At 34.0% G+C, this 22,418-nt stretch overlaps 1 protein-coding gene and 1 long non-coding RNA gene across 2 annotated transcripts; both read right to left on the reverse strand.

The window, feature by feature from the left end:
- Positions 1–5,799: 5,799 nt before the first annotated feature.
- Positions 5,800–9,556, reverse strand: LOC142179536 (putative late blight resistance protein homolog R1A-3). Its single transcript, XM_075250113.1, has 2 exons — positions 6,091–9,556; positions 5,800–6,013 (listed from the first exon to the last, which is right to left on the reverse strand). Exon 1 carries the CDS (start codon positions 9,143–9,145, stop codon positions 6,125–6,127), a length of 3,021 nt encoding a protein of 1,006 aa, XP_075106214.1. The 5' UTR covers positions 9,146–9,556; the 3' UTR covers positions 5,800–6,013; positions 6,091–6,124.
- Positions 9,557–19,953: 10,397 nt separating this feature from the next.
- LOC142175182 (uncharacterized) lies at positions 19,954–22,055 on the reverse strand. Its single transcript, XR_012704343.1, has 3 exons — positions 21,799–22,055; positions 21,050–21,576; positions 19,954–20,885 (listed from the first exon to the last, which is right to left on the reverse strand). It is a non-coding gene; the product is annotated as an uncharacterized LOC142175182 (long non-coding RNA).
- Between the last annotated feature and the right edge of the window lie 363 nt (positions 22,056–22,418).

Raw genomic sequence — 22,418 nt, forward strand, 5'->3', positions numbered from 1 at the left:
TCCACTGGTCAAAAAAAGGGCAGAAACGAGGGTTTAGTCTCAAAACCTTAGAAATTGATTTGAGAGCTCGGGATTGGTGATTTTGGGAGAGATTATCACCTGGGTATTTTGGGTAAGTAGTTCTTACTCGGTTTTGATTAATTTTCACGAATATATGCTTAAATTCATCCTTTAAATTCAAATTTAGGGTGAAAATTTGGAGAAAATTTGGAAAAGTTGCCAGGCCTAACTTTGGAGTTTTGATCAAGATCTGGATGTCGGATTGGAGTAATTTCTGTATGTATGAGCTCGTGATAGTGTGAGGATTCCGAATTTATAATTTCTACTCAATTCTGAGACGTGGGCCAGGGGCCTTTTTGGGTGATTTTCCTTATTTCAGGTATTAACTTCGAATTAATTAGTTGAATTAGTTACTTGAAGTTATACTTACATTATGCAATTACTTTAAATAGATTTGGGTCATTTGGAGTCGGATACTCGTGGCAAGAACGTGGTATTAAGTTGATTGAGCGGGTTCAAGGTACGTGGCCTGCCTAACCTTGTGGGGGGAACTCCCCTTAGGATTTGGTATTGTTGATATATGAAATGCCTTGTACGTGAGGTGACGAGTGTGTACTTGTGCTAATTGTTTAAAATCCTATTTTTATTAAGTAACTATAACTGTGTTTCCTTTCCTGTTTATACTACTTGCAATATAAGCCTACTGTTAGCTTAAGGAAGATTGCTCAAACTGCTTTAATTGAATTCTATTCAGCATGCTAGGTTAGAAATACCTATTTTACCTTGGTATGAAATTTGGATTGAATTGAATATTCTTCGTGATGCTGTTGTGTGATTACTTTGGGACTACGGGATGGTATTCGGAGAGATCCCCCTGCATGTTTACTTTGGAACTACGGATTTATATTCCGGTAAATCCCCCTGCACATTTATATTGGAACTACGGGACTGCACTCGGTAGATTCCCCCAGTACTGGGTATTTACATTTGGGACAACGAATCGTTACTCCGATAGATCCCTGCGTACTATGAGTTGGACTACAGGACGAAACCCAGGAGATCCACTGGATATTTACATTTGGGGACTACAAGACGGTATCATGGGAGATCCCCGGTTGCTATTGTTGCGTGGAGTTATATTCCCCCTGTGTCTTCTCTCTCCGTTGTAGTTGTTGTTATTCTTATTATCCTGGGTTACTTCATACTATTAGCACTTAATTATATTGTCGTATTCTATACTATTTTACCTTATTTTTTATCTAAAATCAGTAGGGCCCTGACCTTCCTCGTCACTACCCGACCGAGGTTAGGCTTGGCACTTACTGAGTACCGTTGTGGTGTACTCATGCCTTTTCTGTGCATGTTTTTCATGTGCAGATCCAGGTTCTTCGACTTAGCCCTATCATCCTTGATGCGAGGTGATTCTTTAGAGACTTTGAGGTATATCTGTCGCGTCCGCAGATCGAGGAGTACTCTCCATTCTCTCTAGTAGTTATAGCCCTTCTGTATTTACTTTGATCTAGACATTCTAGAGTTAGAGCACTATGAAGTATTCATAGCTTGTGATTTCATGAGATTCCGGGTTTGGGAAGTTGTTCAGTTTTTGAGATCTTGTATTAGTATATGTCGAGCGGCATCTTAAACGCTTCTATATTTGTTTATCTTCAGTTTTTATTAGCTTTTCCGCATTTGTTTTCTCTTTTTCCGCAATTGTTAGGCTTACCTAGTCATAGAGACTAGGTGCCGTCACGACAGTTCACGGAGGGCGAACTTGGGTCGTGACACAAATAGTTAAAGATTTTGAGTGTTACATTTCCATCCAACATGTATATAAAAGACAATAAAAATTTTAGGGCTATTTTTGTAACCCAACATTGTATTCATTCTTTTATAATAACTAGTTACTATGTACGTGCTTGGCATGTAAATATTTAGTCAGAACTTTTATGTGAAAAAATAACTAATTAGATTTTGTAACAAATTGTTTACAAGATGATATGTTGTAAAGTAATTAACGTGATAGAAATACAACATTCATTTAAATGCTAAACATTAATGTTATTACATTAATAGAATACTTGAATTAAAAATAATATTGTCTTAACCTACAAAGATAATCAATTTAATTAAATAATATCCTATTTATAATGTATAAATATTCAGTATGTTAGTACCATATCTAAGACTTCTTTAAGAGGACATTTTTGGTATTATGTTTCCTTCTATAACTTTGGCTTCTCCATCTCAAAAGTAAAACATATAGTTGTCCATCTTTGAATCACCTCAAAAAAGTATTACTTTTTTACTATTGTACTTAGACATATTTGTGAGGGTTGTCTCAATTATTTATAAAGTTATGTCAAATTAAAATTATGTCGGATATAACCCGAGAAAAATTATTATTGCTTTATCATATTCAAAGCAATAAATATTAACTATACACGTGTTTTGATAAATCAAGTCCATGATTAATTAAGATTTTTTTAACCGCTCCCAAAAATAATAGCAGATAAATATTTTTTTTGTATATATGTGTATTATATATATAATATATATATTTTTAGCTAGCTAATACCTTATATTATGCAAACATCCTATTTGTTTGGAAAGTTCAAGTTGATTTTCACATTCTATATGAACATCGTAATGTATTTTTGCTTTTGTTACCGAGTCGGTCCAATCATTGTGTTCCACTTACTTTAGATTATTTTAACCAATCATCGTGCATAATGCATTAATAATATTATTCTAAAGTATTTTTCTTTTTATTGGAATATAAATTGATGTAAATCTTGAATTAGAGACAATTCATGGCACATGAGCATCTAATGAAAATAAACCAATCAAAAGAAAAAATTTGTTAAACTTCGATATATAGGAGACTTTGACAAACTTGTTCTAGGAAACCTAATCTAACATCAATTAATTTTCTTTGAGAAATTAGTAAATGAATCAATTACCCATACTAAAGTAAAAATAAATCAATTAAAGAGCACAATCTCATCTGTATTATTAGAACCACTTTATTATCATGTAAAAAATGTATTCATATAAACTTGCCCTTATTTTTTAACCTTTAAACTTAGATTTTATATTTTAATAAACTGTCTTTTAATTATTTTCTTATTATTTAATATTTTAAAAATTAACTGAATTTATTTGAAATATGTAGTAACTCCTAATATTTAGGTAAAAGATACTAACTTAACTTAGTTTTAGCTTTATATGAACTAAATACAAATTAAGACTTGTTTGGATGGTTGTTACATATCGTTTCATAATGTATCGTATCGTATTGTATTGTATTGTATTGTACTGTATCGTTTGATGAATACAATGTTTGGATGGATTGTGTCGTTTTGTCGTCGTTTCATGGTATCATGCACCAGTAATATGATGAATAAACTTACAATATTATAAAGAAATATTATGAGATGGTATATAAAAAGGTAGGGTAAATAATAACATAAAATTATTTAATAATAATGAAGAGTGAGATTGAGAGAAAAACACAAGGAAACGACGCGACCACACCAAATCGGTCGTTACATAAAGTGGCACATTTCATTGTTACGTAACGACAGAGTTAATGTTACGATACAATAAAATTTAAGTAACAATTAAAACAAATATTGTATTTAAAGTAACAATACAATACGGTACAACTTGTAACAACCATCCAAATAGTAAGAATTTTCAAACTTTGTTTAAAATGTTATTGATGTGTTTAGAAAGTAGTACTAAATCTTCTCTTATTACGTGCCTTTTCTACTAGTATATTATAAAAGAATTGTAATTAGGAACAACAATTCTTTGAAAGAAAATTATGGGCATACTTTTCTAATTCAAGTAGGATCAATATTGTAGGGTTGGGCATATGTATAGTTTAAATTGAAAAAGAATTCCATGATTAGTTAATTTACCATTAAATTTTTAAATTATACAAATATTTAAGGGTATAAAAGTCGATCAATATTTTAGGGATATTTTAGTCGTTCAACATTTAGCATAAATTATTCGTGCTTTTAAAATAATATAGATAGATAGATATAGATTAGTCTCTATATTCTTACCTCGCACGAAATATTTAAATCAAATAATATAAAACCGCATAACAAAATTATAAACTTTCACTTACCTAAAAATTCTAAATAACCTTGATAGTTGTTACTCCTAATAAATTTAATTTCAGTATTTTTGAAAATATCTGACTATATAAAATTGATTTAACTTCCGTTGAATTGGAATGTATGTACTCTAATTTTACCTAGAGGAAAGTTTAGTATATTTAATATTAGGTTTCTAATTTCACATAAGCAATTAAAGGATAGTTTTTAGTTGAATTTAAAGTTGTAAATATTGGATAAATTTTTTAGAGTGATTTTATGGTGTGCCTCACATAACTGACATTAGTTGTGTGAGACATCTTTTTATCTCACATATTTGTGGACTCATATCTTACATATTTGGGTCCACAAAATTCTGGGACCACACAGTTGTGAGATAAAAAAAAAGGTCGCAAACAACTAGCGTCAATTGTGTGAGACACAAAATAAAAAATTTCAACTTTTTATAAGACAATCTTATCCGACATGGAATTGTCTTTAGAGGGAACTTAGCTTTGAAAAGACATAAAAATCGATCAACGTGATATATTGTTTTATGAAATTTTTTAGTTTAATATATTTTACTATTGTTTCAACACTTAATAAATACCTATTGAACGTAAACGTATAAAGCATATGAGTAAGTATAAGCTTTTTCATACAAATTGGAGAACCAAAAATCAAGCCTGCAACATGCATATTGCTATCCATAAAGATTAATGATACTATCCTTTGAACCATATGCATATTGGCGGTGAGTACAATAGCAGTCCAAAATGAATTAGAATTTTACATTCATATGTAGTTTAAATCGAATAAGAAATTTATCCGTGGATAATGTTTTGAAATTTACAACTACATCCATTTTTAACTTGGTTTGTTAACAAATATTTTAATCTTTTACGAGTATAAAAGTCTATCAATAATACATGGATATTTTTGTCGCTCAATATTTAGCGTAAGCTATTCGTGTTTTTATAATAATATCGATAGATAGACATAGATAGATATGATTTAGCTGTACAGTCTGCTACTCTTGCTTGCTTTTATTTTAAACTATCGATTGTAACACAATTGATCTATGGGCTCGTCCCTCTCTACGATTAGTAAGATAAGGCGTGAGGGTTACATTTGCCCTTCTACTATCAGATATTAGTTGTTATACTTTCCGAAGATGCTTACCCTCGCCGTTTACGATTATTTAATACCTTGCACCTAATGGACCAACGGACCCACCTTTTAAATTGCCACGTGGCAGCCATCTATTCAATACGCAATGATAGTTGTTGTCGTAGTTGTACAGAAAACAATTGGTTAACAGAAAAGAATTGTTTAGTAATACCTTTATGTACACTTAACACCATATTGATGTACATTAATAAAAATGATTTCACTTGTAAAAGGGAAAACAGAAGATGTAGCAGTATTGTTCATTATAGTGAATTTAAAACTATAGTTATTTTCTATAAAAGAAGAAAAACTGAGAGTACTCATCACATTTGTTGAAATAGCAGGTCAAGATACGACACATAGCAACTAGTGGTGAAATATATTTATCTGATGCAATGAAAGACAATTTTCTACAGTATCTGAGTAATTTATCCCATCATAGCAGAGAGCCAGGAATCCCATGTATATGTAAACAATTCAAGCCATGCCAAAAAAGAAAAGAGAGTACACAAAAACAACAATCTGAAAAAACAAATTATCGAATACATAACTAGCGTGCCTGTTTTAAGCATACAAAATGAAGAAAAAGTGGGAAAATTAGACAAGTTATACAGTAATAACCGATATCAATACAACATTCACCACACAACAGAGTAAACGAAAAGGAGTGAAATAGCAATAGGTGTATGAGGATTCATCTTTAGCCTCAAAAGCTGGATATATTCCTTACATGCTCTCTGCAAAAGAAAATTACACTGGTCAAATTCTGCCACATAAAATGAAATAAAGGAGGTAATAAGTTGTCTATACTCACATATTTTCCCAGGGTAAAAGTGCTCAAGACTTAATCAGTTATAAACAAGGACCTGAATATCCCCACTCATATCTTCAACATCTTGCTTAATCTTCAGAGCAGATGCTTCAAGTTGAGGGCTCTTCCACAGTTCGATACTTTTTAATGAACAAATATCCCCAAAACAAGGCGGAATCTCCTCAAGCTTATGACATTCCCACAGTTCTAATTTCTCAAGCGCAGGAAAGAATTCCTCGCTAGTCTCCCACTTAGCAAGAGTCGCTCGTTGCAACCTCAAACATTTGAGTTTCTGGAAGGTGTCTTCCTCCCCCATGTTCCATTCTTCCCCCTTGATGATTGCGTCTTCAAGGTACATCATTTCAAGCTTGGTCAGTCTTGCTATTGTTGATAGTGAATTGGACGTCAGGGGAAACTTACACAAACACAATATTTTCACACTTGAAGGTAAGTGAAAATCCCACAGTCTATTTGTCTCTACAGAGGGCACACTATCATATGTATTTGAACTTTCAAAAGTTACTTTGAGGATTTCTAGTTCATTTAGGAAATCCAACTTCGGGAACCAATATGGCGCTACTGAACAATCCCATGATTCTTTGAGATTAAAACTAAGCTCTTGAAGATTGGGAAACCTTTTGAAAAGATCCTCCGTGTCTTTCAAATATGAAAGTTTGAGTCCCCCTAATATTCTCAGGTTCTCTAGCTTTGAGTCCTCTGTTATCGATACTGGTTCATCTGTATCCAAATCAAAGAAAGAACAATTATGTATGCCCAGCACTCGCAACTTTACAAGATTCCAAATTGTCGGTAGTAGTACCAAGGCTGGTCCATCGTTTCTTACCTGCAGAGTTTCTAGATTCCAGAGATTTGAAAAACACAAAGACAGAGATTTAACTTCTGTCGTAATGTTTAAGAACCTCAAATGGACCAATGTGCTTATTTCATTCAGTAAAGAATCATTCACCTTGATAAAAGATCTACTCAGTTGCAACACTCTAAGAAGCCTCAAGTGTCTTAGGTGACATATATCATAAAGATGGTTGTCCAGCTTTTGTCCAGTTATGAACAAAGAATAGAGGTGTTTACCAGAATGCCTTTTCTTTTTTGAATCGAACAGGACAAAATTGTTGTGCCCAAAGTGTTTCTTATCATAAGCAATGGCCCTTTGACGTGGCATCAGATCTGAAGAAGAAGATGATGATGGAGCACTTGAACGTATCCAGCCAAACAACTTTTCCTCTCTTGCTTTTATCGAACAAAAGTAATGCACAAGATCATGAATTTGGTAAGTCCGGTCTCTACCTATCTCATTGAAAGAAATTACCAAGCTACTGGAAACTAAATTATCCAGATAAACCTCCATCACTTCTTCCAAACTCTTCATCTCTGTCTGTTGCACAAGTCCTTCGCCACACCAAAGACTTTTCAAAGTTCCGACTTCAATCGCTCTGTCCTTCCCATAACCTGCAATGTAAAGTAAGCACGGCTTTAGGGGATCTGGTAAATGGTCATAACTTAATGCTATAACCTTCATCACATATGCTTCATTTTGGAAAATGAAGGAATGCAAATTATTTCTAACTTCAAGCCACACACTCCTTTTCTTTTCCTTCCCCGCAATTACTCCAGCGATCAGATCAACCACCAAAGGAAGCCCTTTACAAATTTGGACAATTTCTTTCCCAACATCCAGTAGTTCATCAGGGAAACTTTCTTTTCCAAAGACCCTTTTCTCTAATAACTCCATACTTTCTTCTAATCTTAGCAATCGAAGATCAAGCGGATCACTGTGGCATTGTGCATGCAGAGCCACTTTCTTTTCTCGAGTCGTCAAAATAATTCGACTTCCTTTCTCAACTTCAGGAAAAATTCTTCTCAACTCTTCCCATGTTGCAATATCCCATATGTCATCTAAGACAATAAGGTACCTCTTCCCATATAGTTGTTTCCGTAGCTCATCAGCAACATCAATATTCTCACTGGATTTCAAAATTGAGTCAGTAACTTGATTAAAAAGGTTCTCCAACAATTTCTCCTCGTCATATTCTTGATCCACCGTACACCATGCGCGGATGTCGAAATGACTAGAAACAACCTTATCATTATACATTTTGTGTGCCAAAGTTGTTTTACCCGAACCCGGCGTTCCAGTAATCGAAATGACATCTAGCATTTTTGATCCTCGGGTGAGATTTCTAATTATCAAGTCAGTCTCCTCTTTAAAACCTACGATTATTTTACCAGCTATTGATGACTTGCGGTCAACTGGCTTGTTGAGTGAGTTCACAACAATGACGCCCCTGTTCTTAGGAATCTTCTCAAGTAAATTTGAGACCTCTTCTTTGATAAAATTGATCTTTTCTATGGCAACGGGAAGTGAGAAAATAAGATGTAAGAGACCATTATCTCTTAAAATAATTGAATCAATGACATCTTTTGCCTCATATGCCACATCTAAAGCACGTGCCCAGAGATTTTTGTACAATTCTTGCTCAACATTCATCAAGAAATATCTTATGAATTCTAGATATTCTTTCATCAGCTTGATTTCTTCCTTTATCAAAGCAACCGAATAAGTATTGGAATTGAGCAAACCATTTAAATGTCTAAGTTGAAGATGGATGAACAGGGGTCCATCACTCATGGGAAAGCAGAGTTGAGATGAGTCTGGGGCTTTCAGGTAAACATCTTTGAGTTCTCTCTTCAGGAGTTCAATATTTTCGAGTAAGCCTAGAGTTGCACTATTTGTTTCATTGGTAATCTCTTCATTCCTTGATTTCTCTTCTATGTCACGAGCAATAGTTGATATGTCCCTGGTAAGTGCTCCAACACGTGCTAGGAATTCAAACAACTTGCCATTATGAATAGAGTCCTTAGGCAGATCAGTGAGAATGATTAATAGAAACTCTACCATGACATGAACGTTTCGAGCCCCTGAAGTGTTAGCGGTAATTAAATTCACCATGTGCTCTTGTAGATGAATCAAATATCCCCTAAGAATGTCTGGATAGGTTTCTAGGAGCTGCTTAATGAAGCATCCAACTTCTGTTGACATTGAAGCTCTCAAACTTGTTTAACATATGTGCATAACCTCCAGCTCAATTGGAATAATCTTCAAGAGTAGATGTGCTAGTTTGAAGAGTCGAGAGTCTCCATCAATCCGATCATTCCAAAGGAAGTGTCCAACTCTCTCAGCCATAGGTTGAAACTGAGGTAAGACGCTTTCAACAATATCATGCTCAACGCAACCATTCACTATCAACCCATGGAAATCACTTATGTTGCCACATACATTCTGAAGAATCTCATATTCAGTCATTAAAGGAAAAGCCTGCTCAGAACAATACTTGGATAGATGGTGGAGACTCAAGAGGAGGAAGTGCAAATGCTCCTGAGTCATGGTGGCACTTGATTCAGAACGACGACGTGAGCTGATATAAATATTATGTTGAAGTTTGGCAAAATGCCAAAGTCCCACATTGGTTGGGAGTTAAGTTTGGAGGGGATTTTTCCCCTATAAAAGAAGGCCTAATGTTTAGGATTGAGATACACCTCTCATTTGCCTTCTCATCTGTTTAAGGCATTTGTATCTTCTCTCTTTAGTATTATTTCACTTGTATTTTTGGAGTGAAATAAAATTTTGGTTGTGTCCGAGGAGTAGGCAAAATTAGCCGAACCTCGTAAATTCTGGTGTTCCCTTTATTGTTGCTTTATTGTCTTATTTATTATTTGGTGGCTGTCATAATTTTGGTATAGTAGTTGTGACTTATTCACACTATATACATTTGGCTTCCGCAACAATTGGTATCAGAGCCAAGGTACTGTCTAAGTATGCTCTGTGGTTGCAGCATAGTCTGATCTTCCACATCAGAAAAGATTTATCTTGGTAACTGAGTCAAGGTTCTGTCTGAGTATGCTCTGTAGTTGCAGCTTAGTCTGATCTTCTACATCAGAAAGGAAATAATCTTGATTTGTGTCGTCAGCTATTAAATAATATTTGTGTCAAATATGGGGGACAATAAACAAGAAGAATCTACATCAAGTGTCAACAATACGTCATCATTGGCATCTTCTCTTATGACAAGAATTGTGTCAAATGCGAAATTTGCGGTAGAAATTTTTGACGGGTCCGGACATTTTGGGATGTGGCAAGGCGAGGTTCTAGATGTCCTTTTTCAACAAGGGCTAGATCTGGCCATTGAAGAAAAGAAACCAGATGTTATTGGAGAAGAAGATTGGAGAATTATCAACCGTGTTGCTTGCGGTACCATTAGATCCTACCTTGCTAGAGAGCAGAAATATCCATACACAAAGGAAACTTCAGCAAGTAAATTATGGAAAGCACTGGAGGATAAATTTTTGAAGAAAAACAGTCAAAATAAATTGTACATGAAGAAGAGACTGTTTCACTTCACCTATGTTCCTGGTACCACGATGAATGAACATATCACCAGTTTCAATAAGTTGGTCACAGATTTGCAAAATATGGATACAACTTATGATGATGGTGACTTGGCCTTAATGTTGTTGGCGTCACTTCCTGATGAGTACGAGCACCTTGAAACTACTCTACTCCATGGAAATGACGAAATTTCTCTCAGAGAAGTTTGTTCAGCTTTGTACAGCTATGAACAAAGAAAGCGAGAAAAACAGAAGGGCGGAGAAGGAGAAGCACTGTTTGTGAGGGGTCGTCCTCAAAATCAAACGAGGACAAAGAAGGGAAGATCCAAGTCAAGATCCAGACCCAGCAAAGATGAATGTGCCTTTTGTCGAGAAAAAGGGCACTGGAAGAAAGACTGTCCGAAGTTGAAGAATAAGGTCAAACATAACAATGGAAAGGCTATTATGGATTCAAATGTAGCTGATTGTGATGATTCAGACTTCTCATTAGTTACAGCAGAGTCATCAACATCATCAGACATATGGTTGATGGACTCGACTTGTAGCTATCATATGTGTCCCAACAGGGACTGGTTCGTGGAATTTCAAGAAGGAGAATATGGAGTCATCCACACAGCGGATAACAGCCCTCTTACCTCATATGGCATTGGTTCAATACGATTAAGGAACCATGATGGAATGATCAGAACATTGATAGATGTTCGATATGTACCGGATTTGAAGAAGAATCTCATCTCTGTGGGAGCCCTAGAATCAAAAGGGTTCAAAATCATTGCAGAAAATGGAGTGATGAGAGTATGCTCCGGTGCACTAGTGGTAATGAAGGCTAATCGGAAGAATAATAATATGTACCGCTATCGTGGCAGTACAATTATTGGGACAGCGACAGTAACATCCAGTGACGACAAAGAGGCAGAAGCAACCAAGCTATGACACATGCGCTTGGTACATGCTGGAGGAAAATCCTTGAAAACTCTATCAGATCAAGGATTGTTAAAAGGAGTAAAGGCTTGCAACTTGGAGTTTTGTGAGCATTGTGTTAAAGGGAAACAGACAAGGGTCAAATTTGGTACAGCGATCCATAATACTAAAGGCATTTTGGATTATGTACACTCTGATGTTTGGGGTCCTTCCAAAACACCTTCATTGGGTGGGAAGCACTATTTTGTAACCTTTGTTGATGATTTTTCCCGAAGAGTATGGGTGTATACAATGAAGAGCAAAGATGAAGTGTTGGGAATTTTTCTCAAATGGAAGACGATGGTGGAGAATCAGACAGGCAGGAGAATCAAGTGTATTCGCACAGACAATGGAGGTGAATACAAAAATGATCATTTCAATAAGGTCTGTGAAAATGATGGCATCGTCCGACACTTCACTGTTAGACATACACCACAACAGAATGGAGTGGCAGAACGAATGAACCGGACCTTGCTGGAGAAGGTACGGTGTATGTTGTCCAATGCTGGCTTGGGCAAAGAATTTTGGGCTGAGGCAATTACATATGCATGCCACCTCATTAATCGTCTACCATCTGCTGCTATTGATGGCAAAACACCATTTGAAAAATGGTACGGAAAACCTGCTGTAGATTATAACTCTTTGCACGTGTTTGGCTCAACTGCATATTATCATGTGATTGAGTCAAAATTGGATCCAAGGGCAAAGAAGGCTATTTTTATGGGAATTACTTCTGGAGTCAAAGGATATCGCTTATGGTGTCCTATGACAAAGAAAGTAATATCCAGCAGAGATGTTACCTTTGATGAATTTGCTATTGTAAATAAGGTAACAGAAGATACCAAACAAAATGAAGGTGCTTCTAAGCAGGTGGAGTTTGAGGGAAAATTTATTTTTCCTACACAAGAAGCAGAGGAGGAAACAAATGAAGATTACCCTCTGGAAGGAGAGCCAGTAGAGGAGATTCCAACTCAGGAATCTCAACAACAACTTGAATCAATAGCAACCAGCAGGCCAAAAAGAACAATAACGAAACTTGTTCGTCTCATAGAGACGGTTGCTTGTGCAACCTCAATTGTAGCTGATGATGTTCCTACTACTTATAAAGACGCTGTCCAAAGTTCAGAAGAAGATAAGTGGAGGATTGCCATGAATGATGAAATACAGTCCCTTCATCAGAATCATACATGGAGATTGGCCAATCTCCCGAAGGGAAAGAAAGCAATTGGGTGCAAATGGGTATTTGCAAAGAAAGAAGGATTTCCTAACCAATTAGATGTTCGCTACAAAGCAAGATTGGTGGCCAAAGGATATGCTCAAAAGGAGGGAATTGATTACAATGAAGTGTTTTCTCCAGTTGTAAAACATTCCTCCATTAGAATTATGTTGGCTTTGGTAGCACAATTGGATTTGGAACTAGTTCAGATGGATGTAAAAACTGCGTTTTTACATGGAAACTTGGAGGAGGAAATCTACATGACTCAGCCAGAAGGATTCAAAGTTGCTGGAAAAGAAAATATGGTGTGCAAACTTGAAAAATCGTTGTACGGATTGAAACAATCTTCTAGACAATGGTACAAGCGATTTGACGAGTTTATGTTGCGGCAAGGGTACAAGAGAAGCAAATACGATCATTGTGTGTATTTGCACAAGCTTAAAGATGGTTCATTTGTATATCTTCTCCTATATGTTGATGATATGTTGATAGCTTCCAAGAATTTGGAAGAAATTGATAAGTTGAAGATTCAACTGAAGAAGGAGTTCGAGATGAAGGATTTGGGTGAGGCAAAGAAAATTCTTGGCATGGAGATAATTAGAGATAGACGTTCAAAGAAACTCTGTTTATCTCAAAAGGAATATTTGAAGAGAGTACTTCAACGTTTTGGCATAGATGACAAGACTAAGCCAGTTAGTACTCCACTTGCTTCCCATTTTAAGCTAAGTACTACTATGTCGCCAATGGATGAAGCTGAACGAGAGTATATGTCAAAGGTACCATACGCAAATGTTGTTGGTAGCTTGATGTATGCAATGGTTTGCACAAGGCCTGACATTTCACAAGCTGTTGGAGTTATTAGCAGATATATGCACAATCCAGGGAAGGAGCATTGGCAAGCTGTGAAGTGGATTCTACGGTATATTCATAATACTGTAGATGTCGGGTTAGTTTTTGAGCAGGAAGACAATCAGTCTGTAGTTGGATATTGTGACTCAGATTTTGCGGGTGATATGGACAAACGAAGATCAACTACTGGTTATGTGTTTACTTTTGCAAAGGCACCAGTTAGTTGGAAGTCTACTTTGCAGTCAACAGTTGCTTTGTCTACAACAGAGGCAGAGTACATGGCTATTACAGATGCTGTGAAAGAGGCAATTTGGCTTCAAGGATTGCTAAAGGAGCTTGGTGTTGAACAAAAAGGTATCACAATTTTTTGTGATAGTCAAAGTGCTATTCAATTAGCGAAGAACCAAGTTTATCATGCAAGGACGAAGCACATTGATGTTCGGTATCATTTCGTACGAGAAATCATAGAAGAAGGTGGAGTCACGGTGAAGAAAATTCATACTACAGAGAATCCTGCTGATATGCTGACAAAGGTGGTGACTGCGGTCAAGTTTCAACATTGTTTGGATTTGATCAACATTGTTGAACACTGAAGATTGAAGATGAAGACACAACCAAAATTTGTTATTGAGAGAGAATTGAAAATGTGGAATTTTGCCAAGGTGGAGATTTGTTGAAGTTTGGCAAAATGCCAAAGTCCCACATTGGTTGGGAGTTAAGTTTGGAGGGGATTTTTCCCCTATAAAAGAAGGCCTAATGTTTAGGATTGAGATACACCTCTCATTTGCCTTCTCATCTGTTTAAGGCATTTGTATCTTCTCTCTTTAGTATTATTTCACTTGTATTTTTGGAGTGAAATAAAATTTTGGTTGTGCCCGAGAAGTAGGCAAAATTAGCCGAACCTCGTAAATTCTGATGTTCCCTTTATTGTTGCTTTATTGTCTTATTTATTATTTGGTGGCTGTCATAATTTTGGTATAGTAGTTGTGACTTATTCACGCTATATACATTTGGCTTCCGCAACATATTATACCTGAGGCAAGGAAGGACATGATGCATGCCATATTTAAACAACACGTTGCGGCCAACATGATTGAAAATTGATTGAAGCAGAGCTCTAAGCCTTTGTCCTTTGCCAGTCATTACATCTTCAAAATCTTCCAAATCGGAATAAGAAAGCTGGACATATGTACAAACAAATGCCAGCTCCAATTTCAGCATTTCAATTATATCCTCGTCAATAGCTATTTGATTTTCTTCTTTCTTTAACCTCTCTATCATATCCAGAACATTACCAACGTCCTTGCGAAGAGCAGAAAATGACACCTGCCAAAAGACCAAACATTATTTGTTTCTTATTTGTCCACATATGCGTCGAAATAAGTTTCATTTTTTCCTTCAATTTAATAGATTATTTTAACTGATTATGCACTAAAAGGGGGATGGATCTGCTCTATTGCTATTTTTTTTAACTTCACTGTTAAATTCTTTCCCATTACTTGAATTGAACTCCGTAGAGAATAGCAAGAAACCAAGTATAAGCAATAAAAGTTAATCAATTTAATAAAACATCAGTTATTGTATGGCATACCTCATAGTGTAAGAAGATTTTTAGTATAACATTATTGTAATCAACATTATTAGGGATAAGGTAGATATGCCCTAAATCCATTCTCATATTTGATGATTTGAACATATTTTTGTAAACGTTATTTGATATAAAATATATAGAATTTGATATTTTTTTATCATAGTTGTTATTAATTGCTTGATTAATTTAATAAGGTCCTTGATTAAATTTTGAGACTTACCATCGTGATAGAGATCATGATAATGAGAGTGAAGTTTCTTATAATTTAATCTAAATTTTGCTCTTGATCGTATGATTATTAATTTGGATATTAGTAATCCGGTTAGATCAATATTTATGTGATCGTCTTTATGGGATAAAGATTAGTTGATCTCATTAACTAAATTACATAGATAGATGATGCATATGGAGATATGATCATTAAACCTACTCATTGGATAATTCCTAATGGTTAGAATTACCATAAACTGTCAATATGATATTCTCTTGAAGAATGTGATGTAAGAGTTTCCTTTGACCTGAGATCGTCATAGTAATTGACAAATTATTTGTTGTTCTTTGATACTAGACACATATGGCCCTAGAGATATAGTTGAAAGGATATTGGGTACGATTAAATACTTGTAGAATTAGTGATTGATCAAGATAGAATCTGTCGACTCTTGGTAATGAGTTTAAGCTCCATGTTGTCATGAATTATTAACTGCCAAACTAAGACCTTGGTCAGGGCAATTGAATGATAGAAGAAAGAGTTTCTTAGGTTATTCAATGGTCGATTATATTTGACATGAACACATAGTTGGTCGCTTATTAGGATTTGACAGTTGAACCATATCCTAGGGTGACCTAGAGCTATAAGGACATAAAGAATTACTACATTATTCTTCTACTGGTTCTTAAGTGTAAATTGTATACTTCATTCTATCTAGTCATTAAGAAGTATTGCTAGACGCTACCCTTGATTAGTATATTGATATGATCAATTTACTATCGGCTTAGTATTAAACCTACGGGGTCGTACACTAACGAGTATTCTGATCTTTGCTAAAGGATTAATTATTTTATTGTTTGGTAATTAAATTAAAGAATATAATTAGTCAAACAAATTTAGTCATTAGTTCAAATAAAATATTATTATATTCGTTGCTAGCACAGAGGATATAATTAATATTGTAAACAAATTAAATTTTTCTAGGGAAATGCATAAGTACCCCTGACATATACTCGGATTCCCAATTACACACTTTTTCTTTGCGGGAATCCTGTTACCCCCTAAAATAAATTTAAATGAAATAAATACCACCCTAAAACTTGACAACCAAACTCTTGGCAAGTGGTGAGCTACACGCGCCCCCACATGTATTTTTAGTACTTTTTTTATTCTTTCTTCTTTTTCTCATCCTTTTTTCTTATTTCTTATTATTCTCATTTTTTTGGTTATTTCATTCTCTTTCTTTTTGTTTTGTTCACCGGCGGCATAAAATGGTGGTCGTCGGAATTCCACAAACACCATTGTTTCGGCAATTTTTTTTTCAGCGACAGATTTATATTTTTTCTTGAAAGTGTAATTTATGTGTGGGAGGAATAACAAAAGAAATAAAAACGAATATAAGCTGAGAAAACTTTTTTCAGTTAAAATATCAATACATCATTTTTTCCGGCATGGGAAGGTTTTCCGATGATGAATTTTTTCCCCCAAATCTGAGTGTATTTTGTTTTGCTTATGAATAGATTTTTTTGAGATTTTAATTTGTGTGTAAAAAGAAAAAATGGAAGAAAAACAGTTAGACAAAGTCGTCGATGAATGAATATCCATCGGAATTAGAGAAGAAATGAAAAAAAAAAGTAAAAGAAAAAAGACAAAGAAAAAGGAAAAGGAAAAGAAAAAAAAAGTAAGAAAAGATGGTAAAAAGGAATAAAAAATAATGTGAAAAACGTTTTTTCTTGCTTCTCACTCTCCTTTGGAAGAGTGAAATACACACACTCTGCCACGTCAGCGTTAAGGGTGCGAATAATTCCATTTAAAATAAGTTTAGGGGAGTAAATAGGATTCCCGCAAAGAAAAAGTATGTAGTTGGAATCCGAGTATAGGTCAGGGGTATTTATGCATTTTTCCATTTTTCTATTTGGAATAGAAAATTAAAATGTATCTCTTGGTTAAAATATATAAATATATGTGATATATATAATTGATATTTTTTTATATAAGGTATATATAAAATATTAATGAAGACTTATAGCTTGTTTGGATGGTAGTTACCTATTGTATTATATCGTATAGTTACTTTAAATATGATGTTTGTTTTGGTTGTTACTTAAAGTTTATTATAGTGTATCGTTAAATTCGTTGTTACGTAACGAAGAAATGTGTCACTTTATGTAACGACTGATTTGGTGTGGTTGCATCGTTTTCTTGTCTTTTTCTCTCATCTCACCCTTTATTATTATTAAAATTTTATTTTATTATTTACCCTACCTTTTTATATAAAATATTTACCCCGTATCATATTTTTTTCTTTATAATTTTGCAAGTTTATTCTTCATATTGTTGATGCGTGATATCATGAAACAACAACAAATGATACAATCTATCCAAACAATGTATTCACCAAATGATACAGTACACTATAATACAATACAATGCAATACATTATGAAACGATGTGTAACAACACTCCAAACAAGCTGTTAGAGTTAAATCCAATTGCAATTGGATTCACGAGCACTGTTCATAAAGGAAGTGTGACTTCCATGACACCCATTTGGAATGGGATTTAGCTTTCCATTAGGAAAAGTTTTATGAAGTCCATAAAAGGACTGTTTCGGCAACTTCACGTAATTCCATTAAGAATGGGATTTGTACTTCTCTAGTAGGAATTGTGAATATATTAAGTCTCATATTTGGAATTGAATTGGAACGTCCAAAAAGGACCAGACGGACCACGTTAAATTCAATAAGATATATATTTGGAAAAAAAAATACTTTAAGAAAATTATTACCTCAACCAAATAGGAAGAGAATTTATAAGTGATGCTGTATAAAGGATGATATAATGGAGAACTTGCCGTACTAAGTCTTGAGAAGAAAACTCATTTTGTGAAAGTGAAAGTGTAATATAAAGCCAAGAAAAAAAATACAATTACAAGAAAAAACATTTCTTGTTCTTCTACCTTTGAGTTGAGATTTTTGAGAAAAATTTCAACACATAATTTTCATTCAATTTGTTCGCGGGTTTCATTGATCAAAGATTTGATAGCAAGGATCGGTCTCGGTGTGATACACATAGAGTCTTTGCACTATCAAAGAAATTTTTGAAACGAAACTCTCTTCAACAGGTACGTCTTAGATCCGTTCTTTGACATATAAATAACTTTTAAACCGAAAAAGATCTGCCTAGGATTATTATTGTCTTCCGCTGCGTGTTACAAACATCTATATGCAATCCTTCAGTGGTATCAAAGCCATGGTTTCTCGTGTCTAAATTTATTAACGAAATTTTTAAGATGATATTTGAAGAGTTCAAACCATAATATTTGTGTCTTGTGTCAAATTGTTTGAATGCATATGAGTTGATATTATTTTATTGTGAATAAAATATGTATTCATAAGTTAAACTATTTAGATAGTTCATAACTTGAATTTGAAATTTTGTATTAGATACAACGATAATTTATAATTGCATACTAGGTTCCACTGTTATTTTAAGTGTTATTAGTCCATGAGATGTTAATTATTAATAATATTCTGGCAAGAATTATTTTTATGTAATATAAAAGATTAACATGTTAGAAGAATGTTGAGTTATTTTTTATGTCATGTGCTCGTTCGTTACATAATTTTGAATTATTTATTAAAATTAATTTAGGACTAAGCATGTAGACAACTTGAACTAAATTCACTTACTATAAAAGATTTGATTTTCATGTTATTAAAAGTTGTTTTAGTAACAATTCCTTTTTACTAAAATTTGAGTTCTTAAATAATAAAATATAAGATATTTTATTGTAAAACTATCCATCAAAATAAATAATTTTATTTATTTTTTGTTTATAAGGAGCGGCCTGACAACCAGGAGACTTATAATTCGAGAATATATTAAAATTATTTATTGCATTAGATTCATGGATTGGAAGAATTATTGAATTTTATACTAAACGCTTGGACTATCCGGGGAGTATAAAATTTAATAAGTTTTTTGCTATCATGATGGATGAACTCAACTATGCCAATAGGATCGACCTGACTACCAGGGGACTATTTGACATAGAGCTATTTAAGAAAATTGTATGGGGATACAATTGGTAAGAGTACCTACTTCAAAAATATATGTGAGAAACCACTTGACTTTCAAGGTGTTCATACATACTGTTGAAGGATTCCTTTATTCTACTAACAGAAATAAAGATTTCTCAAACTATAATGAGGGTAAATAGTTTACAATAATTAGTGAAAATATCATTTAGATAAAAGTCCATGTCTTTATGATATGTAAATATTTTCTTATATTATTGCTTTTTCTTTTCTATATTTTAGATTTCTCATTATGTTTGTCATATCAGTGCGTGAAATACTTGAAACCAATAAAGGTAGGACCAAACTTTGATGACTGGTATAGAAGTTTGAGAACTGTTCTCATGCATGAAAACCTCATTGATGTGATCGATAAGCCTGCAAAGATAGTCCCACCAAAGAATGATGTTGAGGGCACCAAGTTTTATCAAAAATACTTGGAAAAATGTCTTGAAATTGAAAGCATCATTCTCGCTTTTTTGAGTTATGAACTCCAAAGAAAACATTAGAATATAGATCCAACTACAATCATTGAATATCTTAAGAAGATGGTTGATACACAACTGGACATTGATAACTCTCCGGTTGGACCCTTGTCAATCATGCGATTGATCTTATCGAAGAACTTGAGAAGTTGGGGTACAAGCTTGGCAAAGAGCTTTTGGAATATTTGATCTTGCAGTCAGTATGTGATGGTGAATATTTTCACTATAAGAAGAAAGGAAATTGGAAGAGAAACTACAAGGAGTATCTTGCAACTCTAAAGGATAAGAAACAAGGTGAGACATATATTAATGAAAAATATTTTCAAGGTTTCTTTAGCTACTACTAATTCTTCACTGTGGGTATTAGATACTGGCAGTAGTTATAATATCTGTAATATGTTGCAATGGTTCAAGATAAGTAGGAGGTTGATGCTATATAAAGGATGATGGAGAGACTTGCCGTACTAAGTCTTGAGAAGAAAACTCACTTTGTGAAAGTGAAAGTGCAATACAAAGCCAAGAGAGAAAATACACTTACAAGGAAAAAGGTTTCTTGTTTTTCTACCTTTGAGTTGAGATTTTTGAAAAAAAATTCAACATAGTATTTTCATTCAATTTGTTCGCAGGTTTCATTGATCAAAGCGTTGATAGCAAGGTTCGTCTCGGCGTGGATACGCATAGAGTCTTCGCACTATCGAAGAAATTTTTGAAACGAGACTCTCTTCACCAAGTACGTCTTAGATCCGGTCTTTGACATGTAAATAAATTTTAAATAAAAAAAGATCTGCCTCGAATTGTTATTGTCTTCCGCTCCGCTGCATGTTACGAACATCTATATGCAAACCTTCCAACATAAGTTATACTACGTATGAATATATATATATATTGAATGACATACCTCGTAGTTGAATTTTCCCCCTTTCTCGCTTTCTCCCCCAATTTCTTTTCCTCTTTCCATGATCGTAATTTTCCTTCAATTCCCTTCCTTTCAAGTTCTCAAGATCTGATGTATAAAATATACATAAAACCTAATCAGAAGAAAGAATAGAATGAAACTGAAGAAAAGAAGCATAAAAAAGCCATAGCAGAAAACATGATTGCAGATATAAAAATTAAGTTAAATAAACTTTGTTTAGCTAACTGAGGCTAAGATCATGGTTGGCTAACCTTTTTAATTGATGTTGAAGATGAAAAATCTGAGCTATGGAATAGTTACTCCTCTCTGTTGTTGTGTATATGTGTGCATTCTCCCCTTTCAACAAGAGAAGAAGTTGAAAATTCGGGTGAGTTTTTTAAAATATTTTGATGTTTGGTAGAAAATTATGGTTGGGCGCCAATTTTGAAATTGTCTTAGTTTCTTTAACTTTGTGAGCGCTGTTGATATATTTACTCTTTGATTTATCACCAAGTTAAAATATAAAGTGTTTTAAATATTTTGACAGTGACCAAACATGCTCAATTATGGAAAACCTAAAGCAGCAAAACAATTCGGGAATATAAGCATATAACTAGATTCACAACTCTTCGCCTCATGAATTAGCTTTTCTTATCAAAATCAGACAAGCTCATGATCGAACATATCAGAACTAGTCTCACCTCACCTTAGTGCGACAATTGAGTTGGGCGGTTGAGCAACATTAAGGGCGCTGCCGTTTCGGGTGTAACGCTTAGCAAAAAATAGTGTTGGCCTCATACTAAAGAGGAAAAGAAATTGTCGGTGTTGAGAATTCTGAAAATTATCGGTGTGAATACAAAGGAAACAGTAGAAAAAACAAAGAAAAAGAGTAACAAATTGATAACAATATAACATTAACATCAACAGGCAAAAATCTCTTACCCCATTCCAAGAAAAATATTGTAGAAACTAACATACTGAGAAAGCAAAAAGTAAAAGTAGAAATAGTACTAAGACTTACAAAATTAATTAAAATGCAAAATTCCAAATGGCATTTTCAACAGTTGATGATCCGCTGCAAAATCGAAGGATATCAAAACTAGTCCCACCTCACCTCAGTAACCCTTAACAAGAAAGAGCGTTGGCTTCATATTAAAGAGGAAAAGAAATTATCGGTGATGAGAATGCTGAAGATTATCAGTGTGAATACAAAGGAAATAATAAGAAAAAATAAAGATAAAGAATGCCCGATTAATAACAACGTAACATTACTGGCATTCTGACTCCATTCCAGGAAAAAACATTGTATAAACTAAAATCTAAGAATAAGCAAAAAGTTAAAATAGAAATAGTACTAAGGCTTACAAAAATAAAATGCAAAATTGGGTGGAGGCAAGGGGACAAAGGCACTTCACAAATAGTCTTCCGAGTAGTTTCCTTAAGTTTGTTAAAAGTTAGTACTTTTGATATATCTAACAAACTCCGGTCGTAATATTTAGGGGGAACAATAAATCATATATCATATTATATACTATACTAAAAGTAAGAATACCCTAACTCTAAAGTTAATTTACAAATATATCTTTTAAAACCTAAGTGAACATTTTGTGCTACAAATAAATATTACTCCTATTATGTTTT

This window comes from Nicotiana tabacum, chromosome 3 (genome assembly GCF_000715075.1).
Source record: "Nicotiana tabacum cultivar K326 chromosome 3, ASM71507v2, whole genome shotgun sequence".
Lineage (NCBI taxonomy): Eukaryota > Viridiplantae > Streptophyta > Magnoliopsida > Solanales > Solanaceae > Nicotiana > Nicotiana tabacum.

Coding starts and splice junctions, on each gene's coding strand:
- LOC142179536 (XM_075250113.1), bottom strand. CDS start 9,145: ATGTCAACAGAAGTTGGATGCTTCATTAAGCAGCTCCTAGAAACCTAT.